Here is a 27,096-nt window from a genome sequence, read left to right on the forward strand (position 1 = left end):
ATCTGGAACAAAGTGGATAAAACAACAGTGTGTGCAAAAATTATACGCGAATTTAAGAGTAAAATAGATACAAAGATGGGACACTACAAGCATAGCTCCCCTTCTTGTAAGATACTAGATAAAAACACACACACACACACACACACACATTTTTGTTGTATTATACTCTTCCACATCAGGTAACAGATTATTCTATTCCCTTCTGTGACATTCCACTGATAGCTAATGAAGTAATGCATAAGTCCTAAACCCAAATTATTGTAATTGTCAAGCATAAGCCTTCTATCGCATGTGTACATGGATTTAATATTAATCATAAAATACAGAGATTTGGTTATAAACATTATTGAATAATTTTATTTCCCAAAGTCCACTATTATTGTACGCAAATTAATACTACGTCTGAATTCGCTTAACCTCATCCCTTATAAGGCAAATAAGCAAACGGACGTAATCTGACGAAATTTCACGTATGTATGTTGGTAATGTATGTGTGGCAGATGTTATCAAAATATACATTTATTTGTAAATTAAAATATAGAATATTCATATTACGTGAGTATGATATGAAATATTGAAGAAGCCTACAAAAACATATGTCGATATTGAGTTTTTCTGCACCACTTGTGACGTCACGCACACACCTTCCCAGTTCGCGCTGTGGTTGGTCAAAATCGAGTCGCCTCATCGGCTTGCAGTCGGACCACTACTTCGAAAGAGTGAAGGTGGCAAACCTGGCATCATGGACAACGACGGGAATTTGGTCAAGGGAGAAGATAAATGCATGTGGAAGCCTGATATAAGAAAAAGGACAAAGATCGACGAGTTCCGCCAGCTTGTGAATAGAAAATACGCCCTGAACCTGGGTAAGCAGAATGTTTGTTTTGATGTGGCACTTCCCGCCCGAAGCAGTCGACGCACATCAGGTGTTTGTGTAGCGGTATTTACTTTTCATAATGCGAATGTTATACATGGAATTTGTGAATGATAACAGTTGAATGTTGCCTTATTCAGAATTAACATAATCCATAGTGTTAGGAAGATTCACGAACCTGTGAATGTTCAATAAGAAACTTGGTTTTGTTCAACTGTTGCTCCGGCATAGGAAGTGATATAATCTCATTGTTTAGTGTCTTTTCAACAAAGTTGCCCATTGTAGTTTCAGTGGGTGAGATACGATAAACGACTCTTGAAATTGACTCTTCAACCGGACGCTGTTATGCAACGTGACAGCAAATTGTCAACACTCGCGGGCAATGCCGGTTTGGATGGCGAATTGGAATTGGTCACAAACACACACACACACTCAATGGCGTAGTGGTAGCGTTCGCGACCGTCTCTACGACGGTGCAGGTTCGACTCCCGCCCAGGGCTGTAATAATTTCAGAAACGGTGCGCTGCGAGTCGTCACTCCAACTCTCGTGGGTGGGGAGTTGCGTGTATGTGCGCGTGTAAGGTCGCACGCATTACCCACAGATCGGTCGTATATGAGCTCTGAGCTTTGTTCCGGGAGGGAAATAGCTGACGATCACGAGTCCAACACGTGATCCAAGACCATGGTGAATCACACACACACAAACACACCATGGCCATGCATGCGCGCGTGCACACACACACACATAAATCATAGACACGCACGCACACTTACGCACACATACACCCTTGTGAACCACAAACGCACGCATACACACACACACACACACACGCATTGTTTGAAAGCAGATTAAAATTTTATTTTTCTGTGACGGACAACAGAAATAAATGAATACAGACGAGCCCATGGCCATGCCGTTCATCATGTATGTTACAATTAATTAAATACATACACATGCACACGCACATAAAAGTAGAGGGAATGCAGACATGATACCAGTAATGTATCTGTTGCAATCTTGGTTATTAGTTATTCAAATATGCCTATACACGTACACAATTGACTTGCACGCACAAATGCACTTACATACGTACAAACGCGCATGCGCACACACACAATGGCAAACAGACACACACGCACACATTTGACGGCGCAGTTGGTAGAGTTCCCGACTGCCACTACGGTGGTCCGGGTTTGAATCCCGCCCAGGGCCGGAATAATTTCAGTATCGCTGTACTGCGAGTCGTTACTCCAACTCTCTTGGTCGGGGAGTTGGGTGTGTGTGTGTGCATGTGCATGGAAGGTCATATACCCATAGATCAGTCATATACGAGCTCTGAGCTCTCTTCCGGGAAGGAAATAGCTGTCGATCACGAGTCCAACACGTGATCAAAGACCATGGTGAATCACACACGCACACAAACACAGGTGTCAACTTTTGATAAATGGGGCTAGACAGGACTCCATGGGGCATACCCCCCCCCCCCCCGACACTACTATGGAGCAAATACAAAGGAATTGTAGTGGAATGGATAAATGACTCAGCCAAATCGTCGATAATTTGGTGAATCAGCGTTGGGTACTTTTGTCTGTTGATGAGACGGGGCGATGCAGGGGGTAGGGAAGGGAGATAAGATTTGCAGCGTTGGACCTCCCTAGTTTTTATCTACATTTTAGAGCGGATAATGAAGGAACCATCACCCAATACGCTTGGTTAAAATGTCGGGTAGATTTTGAATATTCGCGGAGTCGAAGAATATTTCGTTTCATGTAGAGGAAAAAAAATCTTTTGGGTGGTGGTAGGTATATCGTGCCGTATTGGATGATCCGGTAAGCCCGCAATTGATTCCAATAATGAACAGGAAAAATCGCAGTAGTATTGTGAAAGTCGATGTCAGACGATTTCACTCGGCTTTGGATAACTGCGTCGTTTGTTTAACGCGTTTCATTTTGGGCAGTGTTTGAACTGACCACTCCTTTATTATCGTGTATACTATAATTAGTATTAAGTTTCCAGTGATAGCATTTCCCTCTGTGATAGGTTTTGATTTTAATACCTAGTCAATTTATCAGTAAGGCAACACCATTTGCTTCGTCACCCATCACGTGCTAAATGCAGCAAATTAGTTTATCAAGATTTTATTATAAAAATAAAATTACCTTAGTTTAAATAAACAACGGGTTATTGATTATTTTGCTGTGTTTAGTACAGGTTAGGTGGGGAGCTGGGCAAGTGGTCTGTTAGATAATATGGGGAACTTGTGCAAACTTTGCGATAATGTCGATTGTATACGAAATGGGAGTTGCTGGCGTACCACAGACATCCCTAATCGCACCTGTTTGACTCATCAGGTAATTTAGTTGCAGTGGTGATGTTTGAAAATTGTACCACAAATTCATGGAATATGCTCCCAACTGACTCACTACTTAAAATGAACTATAATAATGATAATAATAGTAGTAGAGGTAATAATAGTAATACTAATGATAAGATAACATAAACAATAATAATTTTGTGAAAGACGCTATGATCTAGAATTGAAAAATGTAAATGATAAATGTAAACTGTGAAACAAGTGAATGAATTTTGACCAAAACACGAACAAGTTAACAAGGTTCGCCTGAGAAGGACACAATATTTTATACCAGTTGGAGGGCGGCAACAAAAGTACAGCAGTAAGAACAGCAAAAAAATTTACGCTCGTCTGACGATGGGTCATTTTACTTTCAGTAAACGTGAATGGTATATACCTTAAATACAGTTTCGGTGTCTCGTTCGCAGAATACAGGTTTCGTTTTGCCTCACGCGCGACAGTATATTTAACTGTGGAAAAGATCTTGATCGCGTTACCAGTTTGTAGGGAACGATGATAAGTTAAAGGAAAGTGGGTCTTAGGCATATCCCGTAGGCCCCTACACTTTCACCTTCGACGCCCACAAAAACGTGCACCAGAGGTAGCGATTTAATAGGAAGGTATTTGTTCCCTCTTATTTCGAAAGGTGAAGGTGAGAAAATTACTTGACATGTTAGTGGCAACGTTAAGGTGAAAATTGCCTTGAAGCTCAAGTAAGAGTACGGTGTATTATGGTGGCACAAATAAACTAAAACAAAAAATGCAAAGGTGTATGTCGAGGTGGGTAGTAGTTTTCTCGCGGCCCCTCGCCACCACCACAAGTCACCCGCATCCACCTATCTGTCGCGTCTTTAGATGGAGACGATTGTGAGCCTGATAGCATCTGCTGACTATAGTCCTTAGATCGGCGGTTCCCAAAATTATTCAGCTTGTTACCTTATTTAACATGCCGCATTAAGCATGTTACCCTATCACATAATGCTGTCAACATTGATGTATATGGCTAAATCAAAACACTAGACATTTTCATTCATGTATTGTATTTGGGCATTGTGCATATCTAATGACTATTGCCAAAGATGTCGAGAACATCAGTGGGATGGATGGAGTTGCATGCTTGAAGCTAGTTGAGGAATTCTTGGCTTCGTGGTTCAATGTGCCAGCCTGGCAACGCTTGCATACTTAGATACATATTTCATTTCTAATGCTGTAAATTAGTTTTTGGTGTATACTGTTATTCAATTTAGCTTTATAACTCAATTATAAGAACATTATTTTACAACTTTACATTCTGATGCTAAGTTGACATTAATCCTAAAGCCAGGTACCGCAGTTTTTTCAGAATTCTTATTTTTTTCTGTTATCCCTCCATTATCCACTACAAATTTACCCAAGTTTGGGAACAACTGCCCTAGATCATCATCTGGTAAGGGTAACGTACACAGCAGGGAGTGGGCGGAGCTAACTATAGACAAATCATTCATTTCCTCTACGTCGTTGGAGGAAATGCACCTCAACGCCGGCATTCACAATACTTTCGCTATCCTCATCATCACTGCCCATCCCACCCTGAAATGAAAGGGTATATAGGTTTTCACCGAGCTGGTCAGCAAGTAAGGAGACCATGGGCGTAGGCGTAGCCAGTACGGTTGCCACAAACATGCTGGCGAGCCATCAGCCTAACCTACCTTCCCCTCATGGAAAATAAAAATATAGAAACTTTGTGTATTTTATATTACTTGTATTTGCAATTTCGTAAAGGTAAAGCGACAGTTGAGAATTCTGTAGCAACTGGCTAGAGATATCTTTGTGAAGATGAAATTTGCGAAGAACAGATGATGACAAATGAAAGGAAGGAATGCACATGGGCTCGCCTTTACGGTGTTGGTGCAGCGTGTCTAGGAACAAACCATTAATGGCTACTGGAGAATGGATGGTCCTGCCAAGGAATATGTCATGGGTCTGGACGTACTTGTTCCTTATTTTCGAACCTAATTCGGAGCCACCTGTCAGTTATTTGACAAAAAACGTCCTGCGCTGCAGAACCTGAAATCACTCTTAAGCTTCAGCTGAATGAAATCGTCTACAGGCGGGGAGATGGCGTTGAAGAATGGCGACTAATTTTCCATTGTAAAGCCTGTTGACAGCGCACCAAATAACTAAACTGTATTGCTAATTAATGTCAGCGGCATAATTAGAAGCAGTTTCCATTGAGAATTGTCCATGTACACTGGATACTTGTTGTCTTTTTATAATTTTCCACCACAGTTTGCGTGTATTAATCTGTTCAGGGACGATATGTGTCCAATATCTCAAAAAGGTGGAGGAATACATTTAGTACTCAATCCTTTTTATCAAAATTTGGTGTCTGCATGCGTGTAAATACAAAATATACAATACAAATAAATAAACTTATCAAAATGTGCCTACCGGATATTTTGTATGCGTAAATATTACTACTGTAATACTTCCCACGTGCGTACGTGCATATTGCAAGCATATACATTAGCACTGTAATACTTTACACATGCCTTACCTGCGAACACACTAACATATAAATGTGCGTGTATGTAACATTGCAATCATATAAACTAACCTTGAAGTACGTTACACGTGCGTACGTGCACGGTCATAAATGTTTATTGTAAGATACATGAACAGACAAAATTTAATAATCCCGACTACATCTGACTTTTGATTTACAGGCGACTACCATGATTTGTACAATTGGTCCATTGATGAATATGCCGACTTCTGGGGAACGTGGTGGAATTTTGCCGGTTTTGTCCATTCTGTTGGACCGAGCCAAGTGGTGGATGATACAGTAGGGATAACAGAGGTACCAAAGTGGTTCTCAGGAGCAAGGCTTAACTTTGCAGAAAATTTGCTTCGTTATCGGGATGACAGAATTGCAATATACAGCACTGGTAAGATATTTAGTTCTTTAAATATAGTATATGACCTTTTTGCACATTTATGCTCTATATGTATAGGTGTTCAAAAATTGTCAAATAATGATGTTTTCCAAATGGTCAGAGTAAAACATCCTGACAGTTGTATGTTAGCTATACCCTATGCACTGAGATCTGGCCGTTAGGGCGGACCACTGGGAGTTCCCCTGTGGTGCCACATATAATTATTTTATAGTTTTATTTTATTATATAATTCTATTTTATAATTTTATAATGTTGCCTCATATGATTATATTATAATTTTTTGTCACACACCACCACTGAGATAAAAATCAAAGCAATGTTTTCATCACACAAAGGTTTCGTTTCTTTAAGTGTAGATATGGCATATGTGCATGCGAGAGCGACGTTGCCACTACATCTAATCTCTGGCCCCGCCCCCCTCACACTGCATTCAGAAAACATTGCATCCACACGCACGTTTTCGCCATGGATGCCCATATGTGGCAACACCGGGAAATATCCTAGCCACGCCTTAATGGCCAATTCTCCTTGCGCTGACTATAGTCTGTTATGTAGTTGTCCTTTATGCTGAATTCAGGTAGACTCCCTCATGCTGAGTGGTTCACCTTGAAACCTGATCATTTGATGAACTGACGGGACCTTTAACTTTAAGAGCAACGTATACCATTCTGTGCTGATTATATTATTTATTTTGCCTATCTTGTTTTGGTAACAGTCGATATATACTATTGGAAGTGTTTGTGGCAAAATGTATGTTAGCATATTTTTAGACACCAAATTTTGAATAATGGCAATTCATATATGGGAGAGATCACTGGATTTCCAGTACATCATAAGTTATAAATACCGCGAGGATATGGAACTCGTATCGTATAGTGTATATACTGAAGAAGCAGTTTTAAAAAATGTCACTTTGCAAATATTTTTCCAGATGCCTCTGGCAGCTGTTCACCATAATCATTCACAATTTAAAACTTTCATATTTTACATAACCTGTCATATCTCCATTTTGAATATTCACATATTCATAATTAGTCATAGGAGCCCTTACTCTGCTTTTGTTTCTTTAAGCACCCATTTAATTGTTGCCATATATAAACTAATGTCTTTCCCTTTGCATTAGTATTAGGCTAGTAATTCTATATGTGCCCCAAGTAAGTGTTTCACATGATTTCTATCACATTTTTCAACAGGAGAGGGACAGCCAGGGATTGCTACATTATCTTACAAGGAATTATATGAAAAAGTTTCCCAGTATGCCAGGTCGTTTCAAAACCTGGGTGTGGGCAAAGGGGACCGTGTTGTTGGTTACTTGCCCAACTGCACTGGTGCTGTAGAAGCTATGTTGGGCACTGCCATGCTTGGTGGAGTTTGGAGTTCAACCTCTCCAGACTTTGGGGTTACCGTAAGTTTTTCTTGGAAAATTAATTGTCTCTTTGCGACATAAATATTAGGCTTACTATTCTCAGTAAGTTGATTATTATAAGTTTGTGAGGGCGTGCTCCACTGTAAATTCTCCACTTTTTCACATGGAGTACTGTAGGTATTTTAGTGGCATCCCTGAAGACAAGAGTCATCCAACATTCTTTTATGTTTGGAAATAAGTCCCCGCTCATAGAGGGATCCTGACCCACTTTTTATATTTTACTACCCTTTTTCTTTTCCTCTGTTAATCTCTCCTGTACCATTCCGAAGACACCAACACTTCTTTTCTTATGTTCCTGTGATAATGAGATACAAATACCATCATGGTGTTCCTATGCATGTCACAAAAAGTGACCAAATGAGGAGGAGTGATGAGACTAGGGAGCCCTCTGTTATTTCTCTTTTAAGAAATATTGAGGCATGCTTTGAATCAGCCACTCTTTAAAAAGTGGAAATGGCCAATGGTATATGCATACATATTTTTTCTTTATTAGGAAGCTTTTAAAAGATTGGTTATCACCATTGAATATTGTATGAAAGATGCTTTAGTGAATTATTTGAATTGTCACATGTTTTTTGGTTAGATGTAATGTGCTCCTCATCTAGAGTAATCCTAAACATTTATTTACAGGGTGTACTTGACAGATTCTCTCAAATTGACCCATCAATCATTATTTCTGTGGAAGCAGTTGTGTATAATGGCAAAATTCATGACCACCTAGAAAAGTTGAAGAAAGTGGTGAAAGGCTTGCCAAAATTGAAAAAGGTTGTCATTATTCCATTTGTTCATAAGAAGCAGAATATTGACATTACAGACATTCCAAATAGGTAGGCTTTGATTGCTAGTATTTTGCAAAAAAAAGAAGTAGAAAAAATTGGAAAATCTTTAATGAATTATGATTAATCTTATTTTAATGCTTGCAGTGTATTCCTAGATGACTTTCTTGAGGAGGGAAACGGCAGCCAGGAAGTTCAATTTGAACAGGTTCCTTTTGACCACCCACTGTTTATTATGTTTTCATCGGGAACAACAGGGGCACCAAAATGTATGGTCCATTCAGTTGGGGTAAGAATTTTTTATTCCCATCACTATTATTTTTCTTTTGTAGATATAGTATAGAGAAATGGGAGGGAGAGTAGAGGGGAGTGGAGTATGTAGGGGATGGAATGGGTGAGAGTGATTTCTATGCCTTTGTTTTTTGGCTACTTCCCTTGTAAGGGTGAAAAAGCCTTTGGTATATGTATGTATAATTTTTTCTTCTGTTCAGTGGTACATTGTAATTCATTTCTTTATTTTTTCTTTTCTTTAGGGGACACTGATCCAGCTAGCCAAAGAGCACATTCTTCATTGTGACTTATCACGTGAAGATGTCATGACATACTACACAACAGTAGGTTCACTTTAGGTTTTGTAATTAAATTTGTTTTACATTCAGTACTTGTAGTATTGTATCTGGAAGAAATCTACATATCAATGATTTCTCATGAACCTTGTATCTGTAGACAGGATGGATGATGTGGAATTGGTTGATAGCAGGATTGTTCACTGGTTGTTCTTTGGTTCTCTATGATGGATCACCGTTACTACCAACTCCCACTATATTGTGGGACCTAGTCGACAAATTAGGTAATTACCATACATTGAGGATAAATGTATTAATGTGCTCTTCACTGCTTACTTCAGACAATTATTTTAATTACATTTCTCCCCTTCCTGAATAGGTATAACTGTACTAGGAACAGGAGCTAAGTGGTTAGCAGTTCTTGAAGAAAAGGATGTAAGACCCAAAGATTCCCATGATTTGTCCACCTTGAGAGCCATTTTGTCTACAGGTTCACCCCTTCATCCTCACTCCTATGATTATGTGTATAGTCATATAAAATCTGATCTCTTCCTTGGATCCATATCAGGTATGGTGCTTTGTCTGTACTTGTCCAAGATTATCCATGAATATACACAGGGATGACCCAGGAGCTAAGGGAGGAAGGGCTGGGGAATGGGAGTGGAAATGGATGAGACATAGCAACCGCCCTCATAAGGGAGAAGAAGCTTTTTATATGTAAATAGAAAACAAATAATTTTTGCACATTTCATTTCTGTACCCATTACTTATGAAAGTAAAACCAGATCAATAGAAGCAGATTGGTTCACTAGGGAGGAATTTTGTTTATTATATTTTTCAAAGAAAATGTGGTTATATTTATTTCTGAATCAGGAATAAAAGAATAATTATTTTTCCATTTCCCAATTTTTCCAGGTGGAACAGATATTATTTCATGTTTCATGGGTAGCAATCCATCAATACCTGTGTACCGAGGGGAGATCCAAGCAAGAAATCTGGGTATGGCCTTAGAAAATTGGAATGAGAATGGACAATTTGTCTGGGATGAAAGAGGGGAGCTCGTATGTACCAAGCCTTTTCCATCCATGCCAACACACTTCTGGAATGATGATGGAGGCATTAAGTATACAAAGGCATACTTTGCTAAGTAAGTGTATTTTTATGAGGGATCCTATATTTTGTAGTTTCATGATTGTAGTACAGATCTTCTAGATGGAAATGTTTTATGATTATAAAGACCTGTTTTGTATCTTGTTTGAATATTGACACTGTTCAACGAATAGTTTAAAAGAATATCTTTGTTTTTTGTAGGTATCCAAAGGTGTGGACTCATGGAGACTTTTGCATCTTTAATTCAAAAACAAAAGGAATTGTAATGCTTGGTAGAAGTGATGGAACGTTGAATCCCAATGGTGTTCGGTTTGGCAGTGCAGAAATATACAATATAAGTAAGGATTTATAAGAGAATGCTATAGAAATTTTGAATGGATATAAATATATTTTATGAAATTAGGTTAATGAATTAGGCTTGATTTACTAACTAGTCTTTCCTCATAAGATCTGAGTTGCATTTAAAAATCTTTAGTATGGTATTCTATGTAATGAGCTTGTATGGAACATGTGCCTATCCTAAATTTTTTATCATATATCATATTATTCTAGTTGACCAATTTGAGGAAGTCAGCGATAGTGTGTGTGTTGGCCAACGAAATTCATCTGGAGAGGAAAGAGTGGTCTTGTTTCTCAAGATGGCTGATACAGCAGATTTTAATCCAGACTTCAAGAAAAGAGTGGTAGTTGCTATTCGGCAGCAACTCTCTGCCCGTCATGTTCCTGCCATTATTTTACCCATAACTGCAATACCAGTAAGTATATGGTAGTCTTTTTGCTGATTGAAGATTACAATAACCTCTTCAATACAAGTTGAATTATGGTGCTTAGCATCGGCTGCCTGATGTATGATGATGCATCACAGTATGTGCAATGTGAAATATAAAGTTATATCTGTATTACTAGTTCTCTTTCACTCTGAATGTTAATAACCACAGAAAATGTGATCAACCCTGTTTATAGAATGCAGGGGTCGGCCACAACTACATACATATGCCTAGGGCTTTTTTCCCCTCACAGCATTATACCTGATCATCAATCAGTCATTAATACATACATACATATACCAAGGCTTTTTCCCCTTAATGGAGGAGGAGAAAAAAAAAAAACACACACACACACACACACACACACACACTTTCAACGAACGGACGGCTTGACGAACGCTCTGAAGAAAAGTGCAGATTGAGGATACCAACGCAAAGAGAAGTGCCTTTTTGTATTTGCAGGGGGGGGGGAATTGCTCGTGAGGTAGTGGGAAAGTAAGGAAAGAGGAGATGGGGAGGGATTACTGGGGAAATGGAAGATAATGAGGATGTGGAGGACTTGGCCCAGGCAGACGGGCGGAAGATCAACATGAAACGACCACCGGATGACGAAATGGCAAATAAAAATGTAAAGATTAGAAGTATAGAGAGGAGAAATACAGTAGAAAGTGACGAGAATATGTTCCAGGGATTTAAAGAGGGTGGGGGGGACACAACCCCCCCCAGACTGATAAGACTAGAGGAGAGAGTTGATAAGGTGATCGAGGACTTGGAACGTAAGTTAGGTAATGTAGGCTCCATTCTACAAAGAATTGAAAGATTGGAACAACTAGAGAAGGCTAACAGAAACTTAACTGAAGAAGTAGAGGACCTAAAAAGACAGTTAGGAAATGTAAAGGAGGAGAATGAGAAATTGAAGAAGAATAGTAATGAAAACAGTGAGAAAATAGCTACAGAAGCTAAAAATTGGAGAATAACTCAAGAAGGGAATAAGGTTTCATTCACTGACATAGTCAAACAGCAATTGAAAGAACATAATGAAGACTCAGTTATTAAAGTGATGAGACAGAAGGAGAATATAGTAAGAGAATTAGCTGACAAAAAGAAATGTATAATTATATTAGGAATGGAAGAGAAACATAACCCAGATAGAACCGCAAGAATCAAGGAGGAAAATGAAAGGGTAAGCAGTTTATTAAAATTAGTCCAGGAAGATGAACCAGAAATTATAAAGGAAATTGAGGAAAAATTCAGACTCGGAAAATATAGTACAGATAAGACCAGACCAATTAAGATTAAATTCAGGTCACAAACAACGGCAGAGAAAATTCTATCCAAGACAGGGAAACTAGCAACAAATGATCAATATAAAAAGGTATGGATAAAAAGAGAAATGAATAAGGAGGAAAGAGAGGCAGAAAAGCAGAAAAGAATTGAAGCTAAGGCAAAAAACGAGGAAAGAACGGAGTCAGAGAAAGAGAGATTCTATTGGAGAGTAGTGAACATGAAAATAAAGCAGTTCGACATACTAAAGAAAAACATAAGGGAAACAGAGAACACAATGGAAGTGGCAGAAAACTAAGAGTGTCTTACACAAATATAGATGGATTGATAACAGGATTGAATGAACTGAATGATTATTTGAAAGAAAAAGAACCGGACATAATGGGAATTGTAGAAACAAAATTAAAAGGCCCACTACCACCCAACAGTGTAGGACATGATACATACAATTATTGGATTAGAAACAGAGAGAAAAAACAAGGGGGTGGAGTTATGTTCCTGACAAAGAAGGATATAAACGTGAAAGGTGTCATATATGGAAAGAATACAGTAGAGATGATTATGATAGAAGTGGAAGACCGAGATAAGAAGAGCAGAAAATTTGTGATCAACTATGTGCCTCCGAAAACAGCCTCATGGGAGGAGAATGAACATAAAAGTATGTTAGAGGATACAAAGATAGCATTAACTAAAATAATGGAAGACGGAGGAAGAATAGTTATGATGGGCGACTTTAATTGCAAAGAAATCTGCTGGGAAGAAATGACAGTAAAGAGTGGTGATGACTCATGGGGAAATGCTCTACTTGAGATGATTACTGACCATTCAATGACACAATGGATACAAGAGAACACTAGGTATAGAAATGAAGAAGAACCATCGAGGCTAGACTTAATAATTACATCTGAACCTAGAATAGTGGACAAGATTAAATATAAAACACCAATAGGTAAAAGTGACCACATATTGATTGAACTGGAACTTAATGAAGAAAAATATATGAAAAGAAATGAACAATATAGAAAAGGAAGAATGATGTATGAAAAAACAAACTTTGATAAAATAAGAGAATTCTTCCAACAAGAAAACTGGGAAGAAATATACAAAGAAGAAACATCAGTGGAAGAGAAATGGAATATTTTGACAAAAATTTACAAAGAAGGAGTGGAAAAGTATGTCCCAAGACAAAAACAAGAAAAAGAATATGTAAAATGCTGGTACAACAAAAGTTGTAGGGAGTTAAAAGACAAAAGAGACAAAGCCTGGACCGGATGGAAAAAAGACAGACCTGAAAAATGGAAAATATATACTGGTTATAGAAATGAATATGTACAAAAGTGCAGAGAGGAAAAAAGAAAATATGAAAAAGATGTTATAGAAAAGTGTAAAGATCAACCAAAACTATTCTACAGATTTGTAAACAATAAACTGAAAAACAAACAAGACTTGGAGAAATTAAGACAAGGGGGAGTTGAATACACTGAGGAAATGGAAATGGCAGAAATTATGAACAAACATTTTAAATCAGTGTTTACAAGGGAAAATATACAACCTGAAGAGATTGAGTGGAAGGAAAAAGTCCCCCCTATGGAAGAAATAGAAGTAACGAAGAATGAAATATTGACACACTTGGGTAATTTTGATGTCAGAAAATCGCATGGGCCAGATGAAATAGCAAACTGGATTCTGAAAGAATGTAGGAATGAACTGGCAGACAAAATACATAGCATAATAAGCAGTTCCTTAAAAGAAGGAAAAGTTCCAGAAGATTGGAAAAAAGCAAATATAGTACCTATATATAAAGGAGGAAATAAAGAAGAACCTACCAACTATAGACCAGTCTCTCTAACAAGTACAATAGCAAAAATATGTGAAAGAATTTTCAAAAGTAGATGGGTAAAATACTTGGAAAAAAACAACGTACTAAATCCAAGGCAATTTGGATTCAGACAAGGACGATCATGCGTCACCAATTTAATATGTTTCTATTCAAGGCTAATAGATATAATACAAGAAAGAGATGGATGGGCTGATTGTGCATTTCTAGACCTAAAAAAAGCTTTTGACAAAGTACCACATAAGAAGTTGCTTAAGAAATTAGAATATGAAGGAGGAATACAAGGTAAATTGCTAAATTGGATGGAAGACTTTTTGCAAGAAAGAAAAATGCGAGTAGTGATAAGAGATCAGCACTCAAAATGGAATGAAGTAATAAGCGGTGTCCCGCAGGGAACAGTTCTGGCCCCAATAATGTTTGCTATATATATTAATGATATGGATGAAGGAATTGAAAGCTATATGAGCTTCTTTGCAGATGATGCAAAATTACTGAAAAGAGTGAAAACTGAAGAAGATTGTGAATCACTACAGAGAGATCTAAATAAAGTACAAGAATGGAGTAGGAAGTGGGAGATGGAGTTCAATACAAAAAAGTGTAGTATAATGGAATTTGGAAAAAGCAAAAACAGAATAACAGGATCATATAATTTGGGAGAAGAAGGAATAAAAAGAGTAGAAAATGAGAGGGACCTGGGAGTCATTGTTATGAATAATATGTCACCTGAGAAACATATAAATAAGATTTTTGGAGAAACTTATAATTTAATAAGAACAATCAAAGTGGCATTTACATACCTGGATGAAGAAATGGTGAGGAAAATCCTAGTCACCCTGATAAGACCAAGATTGGAATATGCAGCAACGATATGGTCACCAAGTACAAAAAAATGTATAAAAAAACTTGAAAGAATACAAAGAGCAATTACTAAACTGGCACCAACACTCTCAAAACTATCATATGAAGAGAGACTACAAAAACTTAAACTACAGACACTAGAGAAAAGAAGAGAGAGAGGAGATTTGATAGCTATTTACAGAATCATGAAAGGCATAGAAATTACTGATAGAGAGAATCTGATAAAATGGGATGACAGAAATACAAGAGGACACGGAAAGAAAATAAAAAAAGACAACTATAGAAGAGATTTGAAAAAGAACAGCTTTCCTCACAGAGCAATAGACAGTTGGAACAAGTTAGATGAGAAAGTGGTGTGTGCAAAAACAATACATGAATTTAAAAATAGTTTAGATAAAATGAGATATGAAGACGGGACCTCACGAGCATAGCTCCCCTTCCCGTAAAATACAACTAGGTAAATACAACTAGGTAAATACACACACACACACACACACACACACACTTTCAACGAACGGACGGCTTGACGAACGCTCTGAAGAAAAGTGCAGATTGTGGATACCAACGCAAAGAGAAGTGCCTTTTTGTATTTGCAGGGGGGGGGAAATTGCTCGTGAGGCAGTAGGTAAGTAGGAAAAGAGGAGAAGGGGAGGGATTGCTGGGGAAATGGAAGGAAATGAGGATGTGGAGGACTTGGCCCAGGCAGACGGGCGTAAGGTCAACATGAAACGACCACCGGATGACGAAATGGCAAATAAAAATGTAAAGATTAGAAGTATAGAGAGGAGAAATACAGTAGAAAGTGACGAGAATATGTTCCAGGGATTTAAAGAGGGTGGGGGGGACACAACCCCCCCCCCCCGACTGATAAGACTAGAGGAGAGAGTTGATAAGGTGATCGAGGACTTGGAACGTAAGTTAGGTAATGTAGACTCCATTTTCCAGAGAATTGAAAGATTGGAACAACTAGAGAAGGCTAACAGAAACTTAACTGAAGAAGTAGAGGACCTAAAAAGACAGTTAGGAAATGTAAAGGAGGAGAATGAGAAATTGAAGAAGAATAGTAATGAAAACAGTGAGAAAATAGCTACAGAAGCTAAAAATTGGAGAATAACTCAAGAAGGGAATAAGGTTTCATTCACTGACATAGTCAAACAGCAATTGAAAGAACATAATGAAGACTCAGTTATTAAAGTGATGAGACAGAAGGAGAATATAGTAAGAGAATTAGCTGACAAAAAGAAATGTATAATTATATTAGGAATGGAAGAGAAACATAACCCAGATAGAACCGCAAGAATCAAGGAGGAAAATGAAAGGGTAAGCAGTTTATTAAAATTAGTCAGGAAGATGAACCAGAAATTATAAAGGAAATTGAGGAAAAATTCAGACTCGGAAAATATAGTACAGATAAGACCAGACCAATTAAGATTAAATTCAGGTCACAAACAACGGCAGAGAAAATTCTATCCAAGACAGGGAAACTAGCAACAAATGATCAATATAAAAAGGTATGGATAAAAAGAGAAATGAATAAGGAGGAAAGAGAGGCAGAAAAGCAGAAAAGAATTGAAGCTAAGGCAAAAAACGAGGAAAGAACGGAGTCAGAGAAAGAGAGATTCTATTGGAGAGTAGTGAACATGAAAATAAAGCAGTTCGACATACTAAAGAAAAACATAAGGGAAACAGAGAACACAATGGAAGTGGCAGAAAACTAAGAGTGTCTTACACAAATATAGATGGATTGATAACAGGATTGAATGAACTGAATGATTATTTGAAAGAAAAAGAACCGGACATAATGGGAATTGTAGAAACAAAATTAAAAGGCCCACTACCACCCAACAGTGTAGGACATGATACATACAATTATTGGATTAGAAACAGAGAGAAAAAACAAGGGGGTGGAGTTATGTTCCTGACAAAGAAGGATATAAACGTGAAAGGTGTCATATATGGAAAGAATACAGTAGAGATGATTATGATAGAAGTGGAAGACCGAGATAAGAAGAGCAGAAAATTTGTGATCAATTATGTGCCTCCGAAAACAGCCTCATGGGAGGAGAGTGAACATAAAAGTATGTTAGAGGACACAAAGATAGCATTAACTAAAATAATGGAAGACGGAGGAAGAATAGTTATGATGGGCGACTTTAATTGCAAAGAAATCTGCTGGGAAGAAATGACAGTAAAGAGTGGTGATGACTCATGGGGAAATGCTCTACTTGAGATGATTACTGACCATTCAATGACACAATGGATACAAGAGAACACTAGGTATAGAAATGAAGAAGAACCATCGAGGCTAGACTTAATAATTACATCTGAACCTAGAATAGTGGACAAGATTGAATATAAAACACCAATAGGTAAAAGTGACCACATATTGATTGAACTGGAACTTAATGAAGAAAAATATATGAAAAGAAATGAACAATATAGAAAAGGAAGAATGATGTATGAAAAAACAAACTTTGATAAAATAAGAGAATTCTTCCAACAAGAAAACTGGGAAGAAATATACAAAGAAGAAACATCAGTGGAAGAGAAATGGAATATTTTGACAAAAATTTACAAAGAAGGAGTGGAAAAGTATGTCCCAAGACAAAAACAAGAAAAAGAATATGTAAAATGCTGGTACAACAAAAGTTGTAGGGAGTTAAAAGACAAAAGAGACAAAGCCTGGACCGGATGGAAAAAAGACAGAAGACCTGAAAAATGGAAAATATATACTGGTTATAGAAATGAATATGTACAAAAGTGCAGAGAGGAAAAAAGAAAATATGAAAAAGATGTTATAGAAAAGTGTAAAGATCAACCAAAACTATTCTACAGATTTGTAAACAATAAACTGAAAAACAAACAAGACTTGGAGAAATTAAGACAAGGAGGAGTTGAATACACTGAGGAAATGGAAATGGCAGAAATTATGAACAAACATTTTAAATCAGTGTTTACAAGGGAAAATATACAACCTGAAGAGATTGAGTGGAAGGAAAAAGTCCCCCCTATGGAAGAAATAGAAGTAACGAAGAATGAAATATTGACACACTTGGGTAATTTTGATGTCAGAAAATCGCATGGGCCAGATGAAATAGCAAACTGGATTCTGAAAGAATGTAGGAATGAACTGGCAGACAAAATACATAGCATAATAAGCAGTTCCTTAAAAGAAGGAAAAGTTCCAGAAGATTGGAAAAAAGCAAATATAGTACCTATATATAAAGGAGGAAATAAAGAAGAACCTACCAACTATAGACCAGTCTCTCTAACAAGTACAATAGCAAAAATATGTGAAAGAATTATCAAAAGTAGATGGGTAAAATACTTGGAAAAAAACAACGTACTAAATCCAAGGCAATTTGGATTCAGACAAGGACGATCATGCGTCACCAATTTAATATGTTTCTATTCAAGACTAATAGATATAATACAAGAAAGAGATGGATGGGCTGATTGTGCATTTCTAGACCTAAAAAAAGCTTTTGACAAAGTACCACATAAGAAGTTGCTTAAGAAATTAGAATATGAAGGAGGAATACAAGGTAAATTGCTAAATTGGATGGAAGACTTTTTGCAAGAAAGAAAAATGAGAGTAGTGATAAGAGATCAGCACTCAAAATGGAATGAAGTAATAAGCGGTGTCCCGCAGGGAACAGTTCTGGCCCCAATAATGTTTGCTATATATATTAATGATATGGATGAAGGAATTGAAAGCTATATGAGCTTCTTTGCAGATGATGCAAAATTACTGAAAAGAGTGAAAACTGAAGAGGATTGTGAATCACTACAGAGAGATCTAAATAAAGTACAAGAATGGAGTAGGAAGTGGGAGATGGAGTTCAATACAAAAAAGTGTAGTATAATGGAATTTGGAAAAAGCAAAAACAGAATAACAGGATCATATAATTTGGGAGAAGAAGGAATAAAAAGAGTAGAAAATGAGAGGGACCTGGGAGTCATTGTTATGAATAATATGTCACCTGAGAAACATATAAATAAGATTTTTGGAGAAACTTATAATTTAATAAGAACAATCAAAGTGGCATTTACATACCTGGATGAAGAAATGGTGAGGAAAATCCTAATCACCCTGATAAGACCAAGATTGGAATATGCAGCAACGATATGGTCACCAAGTACAAAAAAATGTATAAAAAAACTTGAAAGAATACAAAGAGCAATTACTAAACTGGCACCAACACTCTCAAAACTATCATATGAAGAGAGACTACAAAAACTTAAACTTCAGACACTAGAGCAAAGAAGAGAGAGAGGAGATTTGATAGCTATTTACAGAATCATGAAAGGCATAGAAATTACTGATAGAGAAAATCTGATAAAATGGGATGACAGAAATACAAGAGGACACGGAAAGAAAATAAAAAAAGACAACTATAGAAGAGATTTGAAAAAGAACAGCTTTCCTCACAGAGCAATAGACAGTTGGAACAAGTTAGATGAGAAAGTGGTGTGTGCAAAAACAATACATGAATTTAAAAATAGTTTAGATAAAATGAGATATGAAGACGGGACCTCACGAGCATAGCTCCCCTTCCCGTAAAATACAACTAGGTAAATACAACTAGGTAAATACACACACACACACACACACACTTTCAACGAACGGACGGCTTGACGAACGCTCTGAAGAAAAGTGCAGATTGTGGATACCAACGCAAAGAGAAGTGCCTTTTTGTATTTGCAGGGGGGGGAAATTGCTCGTGAGGCAGTAGGTAAGTAGGAAAAGAGGAGAAGGGGAGGGATTGCTGGGGAAATGGAAGGAAATGAGGATGTGGAGGACTTGGCCCAGGCAGACGGGCGTAAGGTCAACATGAAACGACCACCGGATGACGAAATGGCAAATAAAAATGTAAAGATTAGAAGTATAGAGAGGAGAAATACAGTAGAAAGTGACGAGAATATGTTCCAGGGATTTAAAGAGGGTGGGGGGGACACAACCCCCCCCCGACTGATAAGACTAGAGGAGAGAGTTGATAAGGTGATCGAGGACTTGGAACGTAAGTTAGGTAAGGTAGACTCCATCTTCCAGAGAATTGAAAGATTGGAACAACTAGAGAAGGCTAACAGAAACTTAACTGAAGAAGTAGAGGACCTAAAAAGACAGTTAGGAAATGTAAAGGAGGAGAATGAGAAATTGAAGAAGAATAGTAATGAAAACAGTGAGAAAATAGCTACAGAAGCTAAAAATTGGAGAATAACTCAAGAAGGGAATAAGGTTTCATTCACTGACATAGTCAAACAGCAATTGAAAGAACATAATGAAGACTCAGTTATTAAAGTGATGAGACAGAAGGAGAATATAGTAAGAGAATTAGCTGACAAAAAGAAATGTATAATTATATTAGGAATGGAAGAGAAACATAACCCAGATAGAACCGCAAGAATCAAGGAGGAAAATGAAAGGGTAAGCAGTTTATTAAAATTAGTCCAGGAAGATGAACCAGAAATTATAAAGGAAATTGAGGAAAAATTCAGACTCGGAAAATATAGTACAGATAAGACCAGACCAATTAAGATTAAATTCAGGTCACAAACAACGGCAGAGAAAATTCTATCCAAGACAGGGAAACTAGCAACAAATGATCAATATAAAAAGGTATGGATAAAAAGAGAAATGAATAAGGAGGAAAGAGAGGCAGAAAAGCAGAAAAGAATTGAAGCTAAGGCAAAAAACGAGGAAAGAACGGAGTCAGAGAAAGAGAGATTCTATTGGAGAGTAGTGAACATGAAAATAAAGCAGTTCGACATACTAAAGAAAAACATAAGGGAAACAGAGAACACAATGGAAGTGGCAGAAAACTAAGAGTGTCTTACACAAATATAGATGGATTGATAACAGGATTGAATGAACTGAATGATTATTTGAAAGAAAAAGAACCGGACATAATGGGAATTGTAGAAACAAAATTAAAAGGCCCACTACCACCCAACAGTGTAGGACATGATACATACAATTATTGGATTAGAAACAGAGAGAAAAAACAAGGGGGTGGAGTTATGTTCCTGACAAAGAAGGATATAAACGTGAAAGGTGTCATATATGGAAAGAATACAGTAGAGATGATTATGATAGAAGTGGAAGACCGAGATAAGAAGAGCAGAAAATTTGTGATCAATTATGTGCCTCCGAAAACAGCCTCATGGGAGGAGAGTGAACATAAAAGTATGTTAGAGGACACAAAGATAGCATTAACTAAAATAATGGAAGACGGAGGAAGAATAGTTATGATGGGCGACTTTAATTGCAAAGAAATCTGCTGGGAAGAAATGACAGTAAAGAGTGGTGATGACTCATGGGGAAATGCTCTACTTGAGATGATTACTGACCATTCAATGACACAATGGATACAAGAGAACACTAGGTATAGAAATGAAGAAGAACCATCGAGGCTAGACTTAATAATTACATCTGAACCTAGAATAGTGGACAAGATTGAATATAAAACACCAATAGGTAAAAGTGACCACATATTGATTGAACTGGAACTTAATGAAGAAAAATATATGAAAAGAAATGAACAATATAGAAAAGGAAGAATGATGTATGAAAAAACAAACTTTGATAAAATAAGAGAATTCTTCCAACAAGAAAACTGGGAAGAAATATACAAAGAAGAAACATCAGTGGAAGAGAAATGGAATATTTTGACAAAAATTTACAAAGAAGGAGTGGAAAAGTATGTCCCAAGACAAAAACAAGAAAAAGAATATGTAAAATGCTGGTACAACAAAAGTTGTAGGGAGTTAAAAGACAAAAGAGACAAAGCCTGGACCGGATGGAAAAAAGACAGAAGACCTGAAAAATGGAAAATATATACTGGTTATAGAAATGAATATGTACAAAAGTGCAGAGAGGAAAAAAGAAAATATGAAAAAGATGTTATAGAAAAGTGTAAAGATCAACCAAAACTATTCTACAGATTTGTAAACAATAAACTGAAAAACAAACAAGACTTGGAGAAATTAAGACAAGGAGGAGTTGAATACACTGAGGAAATGGAAATGGCAGAAATTATGAACAAACATTTTAAATCAGTGTTTACAAGGGAAAATATACAACCTGAAGAGATTGAGTGGAAGGAAAAAGTCCCCCCTATGGAAGAAATAGAAGTAACGAAGAATGAAATATTGACACACTTGGGTAATTTTGATGTCAGAAAATCGCATGGGCCAGATGAAATAGCAAACTGGATTCTGAAAGAATGTAGGAATGAACTGGCAGACAAAATACATAGCATAATAAGCAGTTCCTTAAAAGAAGGAAAAGTTCCAGAAGATTGGAAAAAAGCAAATATAGTACCTATATATAAAGGAGGAAATAAAGAAGAACCTACCAACTATAGACCAGTCTCTCTAACAAGTACAATAGCAAAAATATGTGAAAGAATTATCAAAAGTAGATGGGTAAAATACTTGGAAAAAAACAACGTACTAAATCCAAGGCAATTTGGATTCAGACAAGGACGATCATGCGTCACCAATTTAATATGTTTCTATTCAAGACTAATAGATATAATACAAGAAAGAGATGGATGGGCTGATTGTGCATTTCTAGACCTAAAAAAAGCTTTTGACAAAGTACCACATAAGAAGTTGCTTAAAAAATTAGAATATGAAGGAGGAATACAAGGTAAATTGCTAAATTGGATGGAAGACTTTTTGCAAGAAAGAAAAATGAGAGTAGTGATAAGAGATCAGCACTCAAAATGGAATGAAGTAATAAGCGGTGTCCCGCAGGGAACAGTTCTGGCCCCAATAATGTTTGCTATATATATTAATGATATGGATGAAGGAATTGAAAGCTATATGAGCTTCTTTGCAGATGATGCAAAATTACTGAAAAGAGTGAAAACTGAAGAGGATTGTGAATCACTACAGAGAGATCTAAATAAAGTACAAGAATGGAGTAGGAAGTGGGAGATGGAGTTCAATACAAAAAAGTGTAGTATAATGGAATTTGGAAAAAGCAAAAACAGAATAACAGGATCATATAATTTGGGAGAAGAAGGAATAAAAAGAGTAGAAAATGAGAGGGACCTGGGAGTCATTGTTATGAATAATATGTCACCTGAGAAACATATAAATAAGATTTTTGGAGAAACTTATAATTTAATAAGAACAATCAAAGTGGCATTTACATACCTGGATGAAGAAATGGTGAGGAAAATCCTAATCACCCTGATAAGACCAAGATTGGAATATGCAGCAACGATATGGTCACCAAGTACAAAAAAATGTATAAAAAAACTTGAAAGAATACAAAGAGCAATTACTAAACTGGCACCAACACTCTCAAAACTATCATATGAAGAGAGACTACAAAAACTTAAACTACAGACACTAGAGCAAAGAAGAGAGAGAGGAGATTTGATAGCTATTTACAGAATCATGAAAGGCATAGAAATTACTGATAGAGAGAATCTGATAAAATGGGATGACAGAAATACAAGAGGACACGGAAAGAAAATAAAAAAAGACAACTATAGAAGAGATTTGAAAAAGAACAGCTTTCCTCACAGAGCAATAGACAGTTGGAACAAGTTAGATGAGAAAGTGGTGTGTGCAAAAACAATACATGAATTTAAAAATAGTTTAGATAAAATGAGATATGAAGACGGGACCTCACGAGCATAGCTCCCCTTCCCGTAAAATACAACTAGGTAAATACAACTAGGTAAATACACACCTCCCACCCATTCCACTTCCCTCCCTCTTACTTAATATCAATATATTTTTAATGACATTTTTCTGCAAAAGTGTCATTAATATTGATATTAAGTACTTGGTATACTCTGGGGTTTGGAGCTAGTAAATGAGGATGGGAGGTAAACCACTTGTTGTTTGCAAGTGACATTGCACACACAGTTGAGTCAGGAGGAACTCGATCAATTAGTGATGGACTTTGGGAGTGTATATGAGAGGAGAAAGCCTAAGATAAATCTAGGTAAAGGTGATATGGTCAGAGGTACAAGTGGACAGAGTGGCAGTAAATTGGAAGAGAGTTTAAAAGAAAAGAAGCTAGAGTTGGTGAGCTTTAAGCATTTATATGTAGCAGGGAATGAAGGAGTATAGGTGGAAGTAAAGTATTGAGTAAGGGAAGCAAGTAAATGTGATGAGGGAATGAAAATTATCATGAAAAATGGGTATGCAGGGATGAATACAAAGAGAAGACTGTACTAATAAGTAATTGTGCTCATGACTTTGTATGGACTTGGAATTTAAAAGAGGCATATATGTAATAGAAAATAGTGTAAATATGGTTTTCATATGTAGTATTTAATGTATATCTAATATATTCCTTTTTTTCAGTACACCATCAGCGGGAAGAAAGTAGAGGTGGCCGTGCGACAAATTATTCAGGGTGAAGAAGTGAAAAACAGGGGAGCTCTTGCCAATCCAGAGGCCCTCGACTTGTATCTTAATTTACAACAGCTGAAAGGATGGTAAGGTGTCTGTTCATGCAATCCATTGCAGAATCCTCAGAATTGTGATAATCACTCTACACACATAATGTGTACACATGTGCATATATATATATATATATATATATATATATATATATATATATATATATATATATATATATATATATATATATATATATGTATATATGTATAATAATTGTTGCCAGAAGTGCCACTAACAAGTTGCATGTAGCCCAGGAGTGGGTGGCAATGGTCATCAAGCCCCCTCATAGATCCCTCTGGGAAGAAATGTGATTAATTAATTGGAATATACAGTGTAAGAATGTGTATCAATGTGTGGAGCCTGCAAGTGGCAGTGTTGCAAAGGAAGAAGATGGATAACCACATCACAACAAAACTGATGTTATGTGATAGGAATGTTCATCAGGCTCCCCTCACTCTCTACACTCTTTCTCCACCTTCACTGGGAGATGTAGCCTAAGGGGCCCATACCTGCTCTCTGGAATGAATCCAAAAATTTGTTCATTATCATTTAACTCTCATCCTTCTGACCTATCTTTGCCTTTTAAGATTTTTTTTTAACACTAGGTCAGTACTACAACATCTACCCTCCCACACCATTTCCTAGCTGCCAATATTGAAACCAACCTAAAGTCCCACACATGTTCAACATGCACAAACTAAATGATGTGCATTCTAATCTATCCAATGCAACACATGCAATTAATGTAAACAGATTCACAATTACATAGAACTGTAACAATTCCTACAGGCACAACATACTTGTAAAGGGAACCAATAAAACACCCCAAACCACACTGTCCACTAATATACTCTTCTCCAATAAAAATAACTAAACAATCACTAACAGATGTCAACAGATATAGTCACAATCCAAACACAATTGAAGACAATATACAAGATCACAAACCTCCACATCATTTCCCAGGGCTTTGCTCCTAACTCCAACATCTAAACACGCATACTGGCAAGTGATATGAATGCACATCGCCCAGAATGACTACACACTGCCAGGCTAAAGAGAAATTATAAGTAAAATACTGGAACATCTCCCCCTACCTAAACAATACCCACCAAAGACCCTGCAAGACAATCTTCCCCTAGTGCCAACAAGCAATCAATCCATTGTCCCAGGTCTTACTCGTAGGAGACCTATAGTTCCCAAGTAACTGGCTATGACGAATGTGTGGGCTCACAAGTCGTTCAAGGAAGAAACTATATTGTCCAGGGATTATTGGTTTGGGGCATTGTAACATGAATTGTTCAGTGTTTTGTGTGTAGTGGTTGCACCTGGGGGCAATTCGATTCTTTGGCTAGATCTATTCTGTGTTGATATTGTTTTAATGCTGGATGGTGTCCTGAACATTAAATATGTTGGTTTGTCTTTCTTTAAGGGAACCACAGGGGACATCTCGCGGATGGTATAATTTGTGGGAATTGAATGGGGGGAATTAAAGGTTAGAGGGAGGGTTTGGACTAAGAATAGGGTTAGGATAAGGGTTGAGGGTGAGATCAGAATTAGGATTAGGATTGAGGAGTGATGTATGGTTCTGTCTCCATGATTCCACTCCTGGATGCTGCAGGGGAAGAATGAGCACTTAAATATGTTTGCACTTCTTTGGTATGTGTGATATTTTAGGTTGACTGCCTCTGGTTGTTCATGGATGTGTTGGGCGTAAGTTTCTTTGTTTATGTCAACTAAATTGGTTGTGATTTTCTACATCATGTTGTCTGTATATTTGTCTTCGTGTTCCAAGTGGTTCAAGTTTAATGACTTGTTTTAACTTAACAACTGATGTAGTGTGTCTGTAATCACATGTGATCCATCTTTCTGCTTTATTTTGTGTGGACTGATTTGTTTATGTCATTGTTAAGTGATCTGGTCATGGATGTGTTTATGTGTGGAGATATTGTGTGACACTGGTGGTATATTATATATGAATGGTAAGCTTTTATTTGTTTAAGAAAATCTTACTATTAAAAAAACCCAAACCACCAAACAATGACATATATAAATTAGAAGGGAAAACCAAGGATGAGATGGATGGATGGGGTGAAAGGGGCTTTGAGCAGGAGGGAAATGTCTGTTGAGCAAAGAAGAGAGAAGGTAGGAGATACGGGTGAGTGGAGAATGGCTGTATATAGGTGATACTATGATCCAAAAGAGGGAGGGAGCAGGGGATGAGAGTGTGTAGGGAGGGGTCATGTGTGAATAATATTTTGATGCAGCCCAAAGAGATTTCTCCCAGCATTCTCTATTTTCCGCATGAAGGAATGGAGAGGTGGGGGGGTCACCTGTTAAGTGAAGTGGCAATTGCTGTGGATGTACAATGTCTTGCAGCATTGCTTCTGACCTGGGCAGTGAGCAGGATACAGGGATGACCCTTCATCCACGAGGAGCTAAGATGAGAGGGAGGAAAGGGTGGTGGATGGAAGTGGAATGGGTGGGAGTGGGTTCATGCCTTTTGACTAGGTTACTTCCCTAATAAAGGAGAAAAAGCCCTTGGTATAGATAGGTAATTTTCTCTCTCTCTCTCTAATTCAGCTGGTAGTGCATGTGATATCAGTAAGATGTGTGAATTTAGTTAATGTTATTGTTGTTCCCTAGACTGTCCAAGCAGTCCCATCTCCCCAAGGAATGCCATGGCCGAAACGGGGTTTTCCCACAAATACTTTATAGAGTGTATTTTGTGTTGTTTGTGTGCATGATTGTGTATAATGCAGTCTTCCATTATGTGTTGGATACTATGGGGTGAATGTAGTTGAGGGCTCTAGATTAAAACTGCTTACCAATCATTTTTATATATTCTATGGGGTGGAATTAAGTTCCTGTATGCA

At 37.2% G+C, this 27,096-nt stretch overlaps 1 protein-coding gene across 1 annotated transcript; it reads left to right on the plus strand.

The window, feature by feature from the left end:
• The first annotated feature begins 648 nt into the window (after nucleotides 1–648).
• Nucleotides 649–26,232, plus strand: LOC143028397 (acetoacetyl-CoA synthetase-like). Its single transcript, XM_076190409.1, has 12 exons — nucleotides 649–866; nucleotides 5,934–6,155; nucleotides 7,358–7,569; nucleotides 8,221–8,417; nucleotides 8,514–8,655; nucleotides 8,900–8,980; nucleotides 9,093–9,216; nucleotides 9,312–9,500; nucleotides 9,848–10,079; nucleotides 10,244–10,380; nucleotides 10,595–10,797; nucleotides 24,122–26,232. The coding sequence occupies exons 1-12, from the start codon at nucleotides 743–745 to the stop codon at nucleotides 24,257–24,259; spliced, it is 2,001 nt and encodes a 666-aa protein (XP_076046524.1). The 5' UTR covers nucleotides 649–742; the 3' UTR covers nucleotides 24,260–26,232.
• Nucleotides 26,233–27,096: the final 864 nt, after the last annotated feature.

The sequence above is a fragment of the Oratosquilla oratoria genome, chromosome 9 (assembly GCF_046742065.1).
Source record: "Oratosquilla oratoria isolate Oo_2021 chromosome 9, ASM4674206v1, whole genome shotgun sequence".
Classification (NCBI taxonomy): Eukaryota; Metazoa; Arthropoda; class Malacostraca; order Stomatopoda; family Squillidae; genus Oratosquilla; species Oratosquilla oratoria.

Coding starts and splice junctions, on each gene's coding strand:
- LOC143028397 (XM_076190409.1), top strand. CDS start 743: ATGGACAACGACGGGAATTTGGTCAAGGGAGAAGATAAATGCATGTGG. Junction 7,570..8,220: donor CTCCAGACTTTGGGGTTACC/GTAAGTTTTTCT, acceptor ATTTATTTACAG/GGTGTACTTGACAGATTCTC. Junction 9,217..9,311: donor GGACCTAGTCGACAAATTAG/GTAATTACCATA, acceptor CTTCCTGAATAG/GTATAACTGTACTAGGAACA.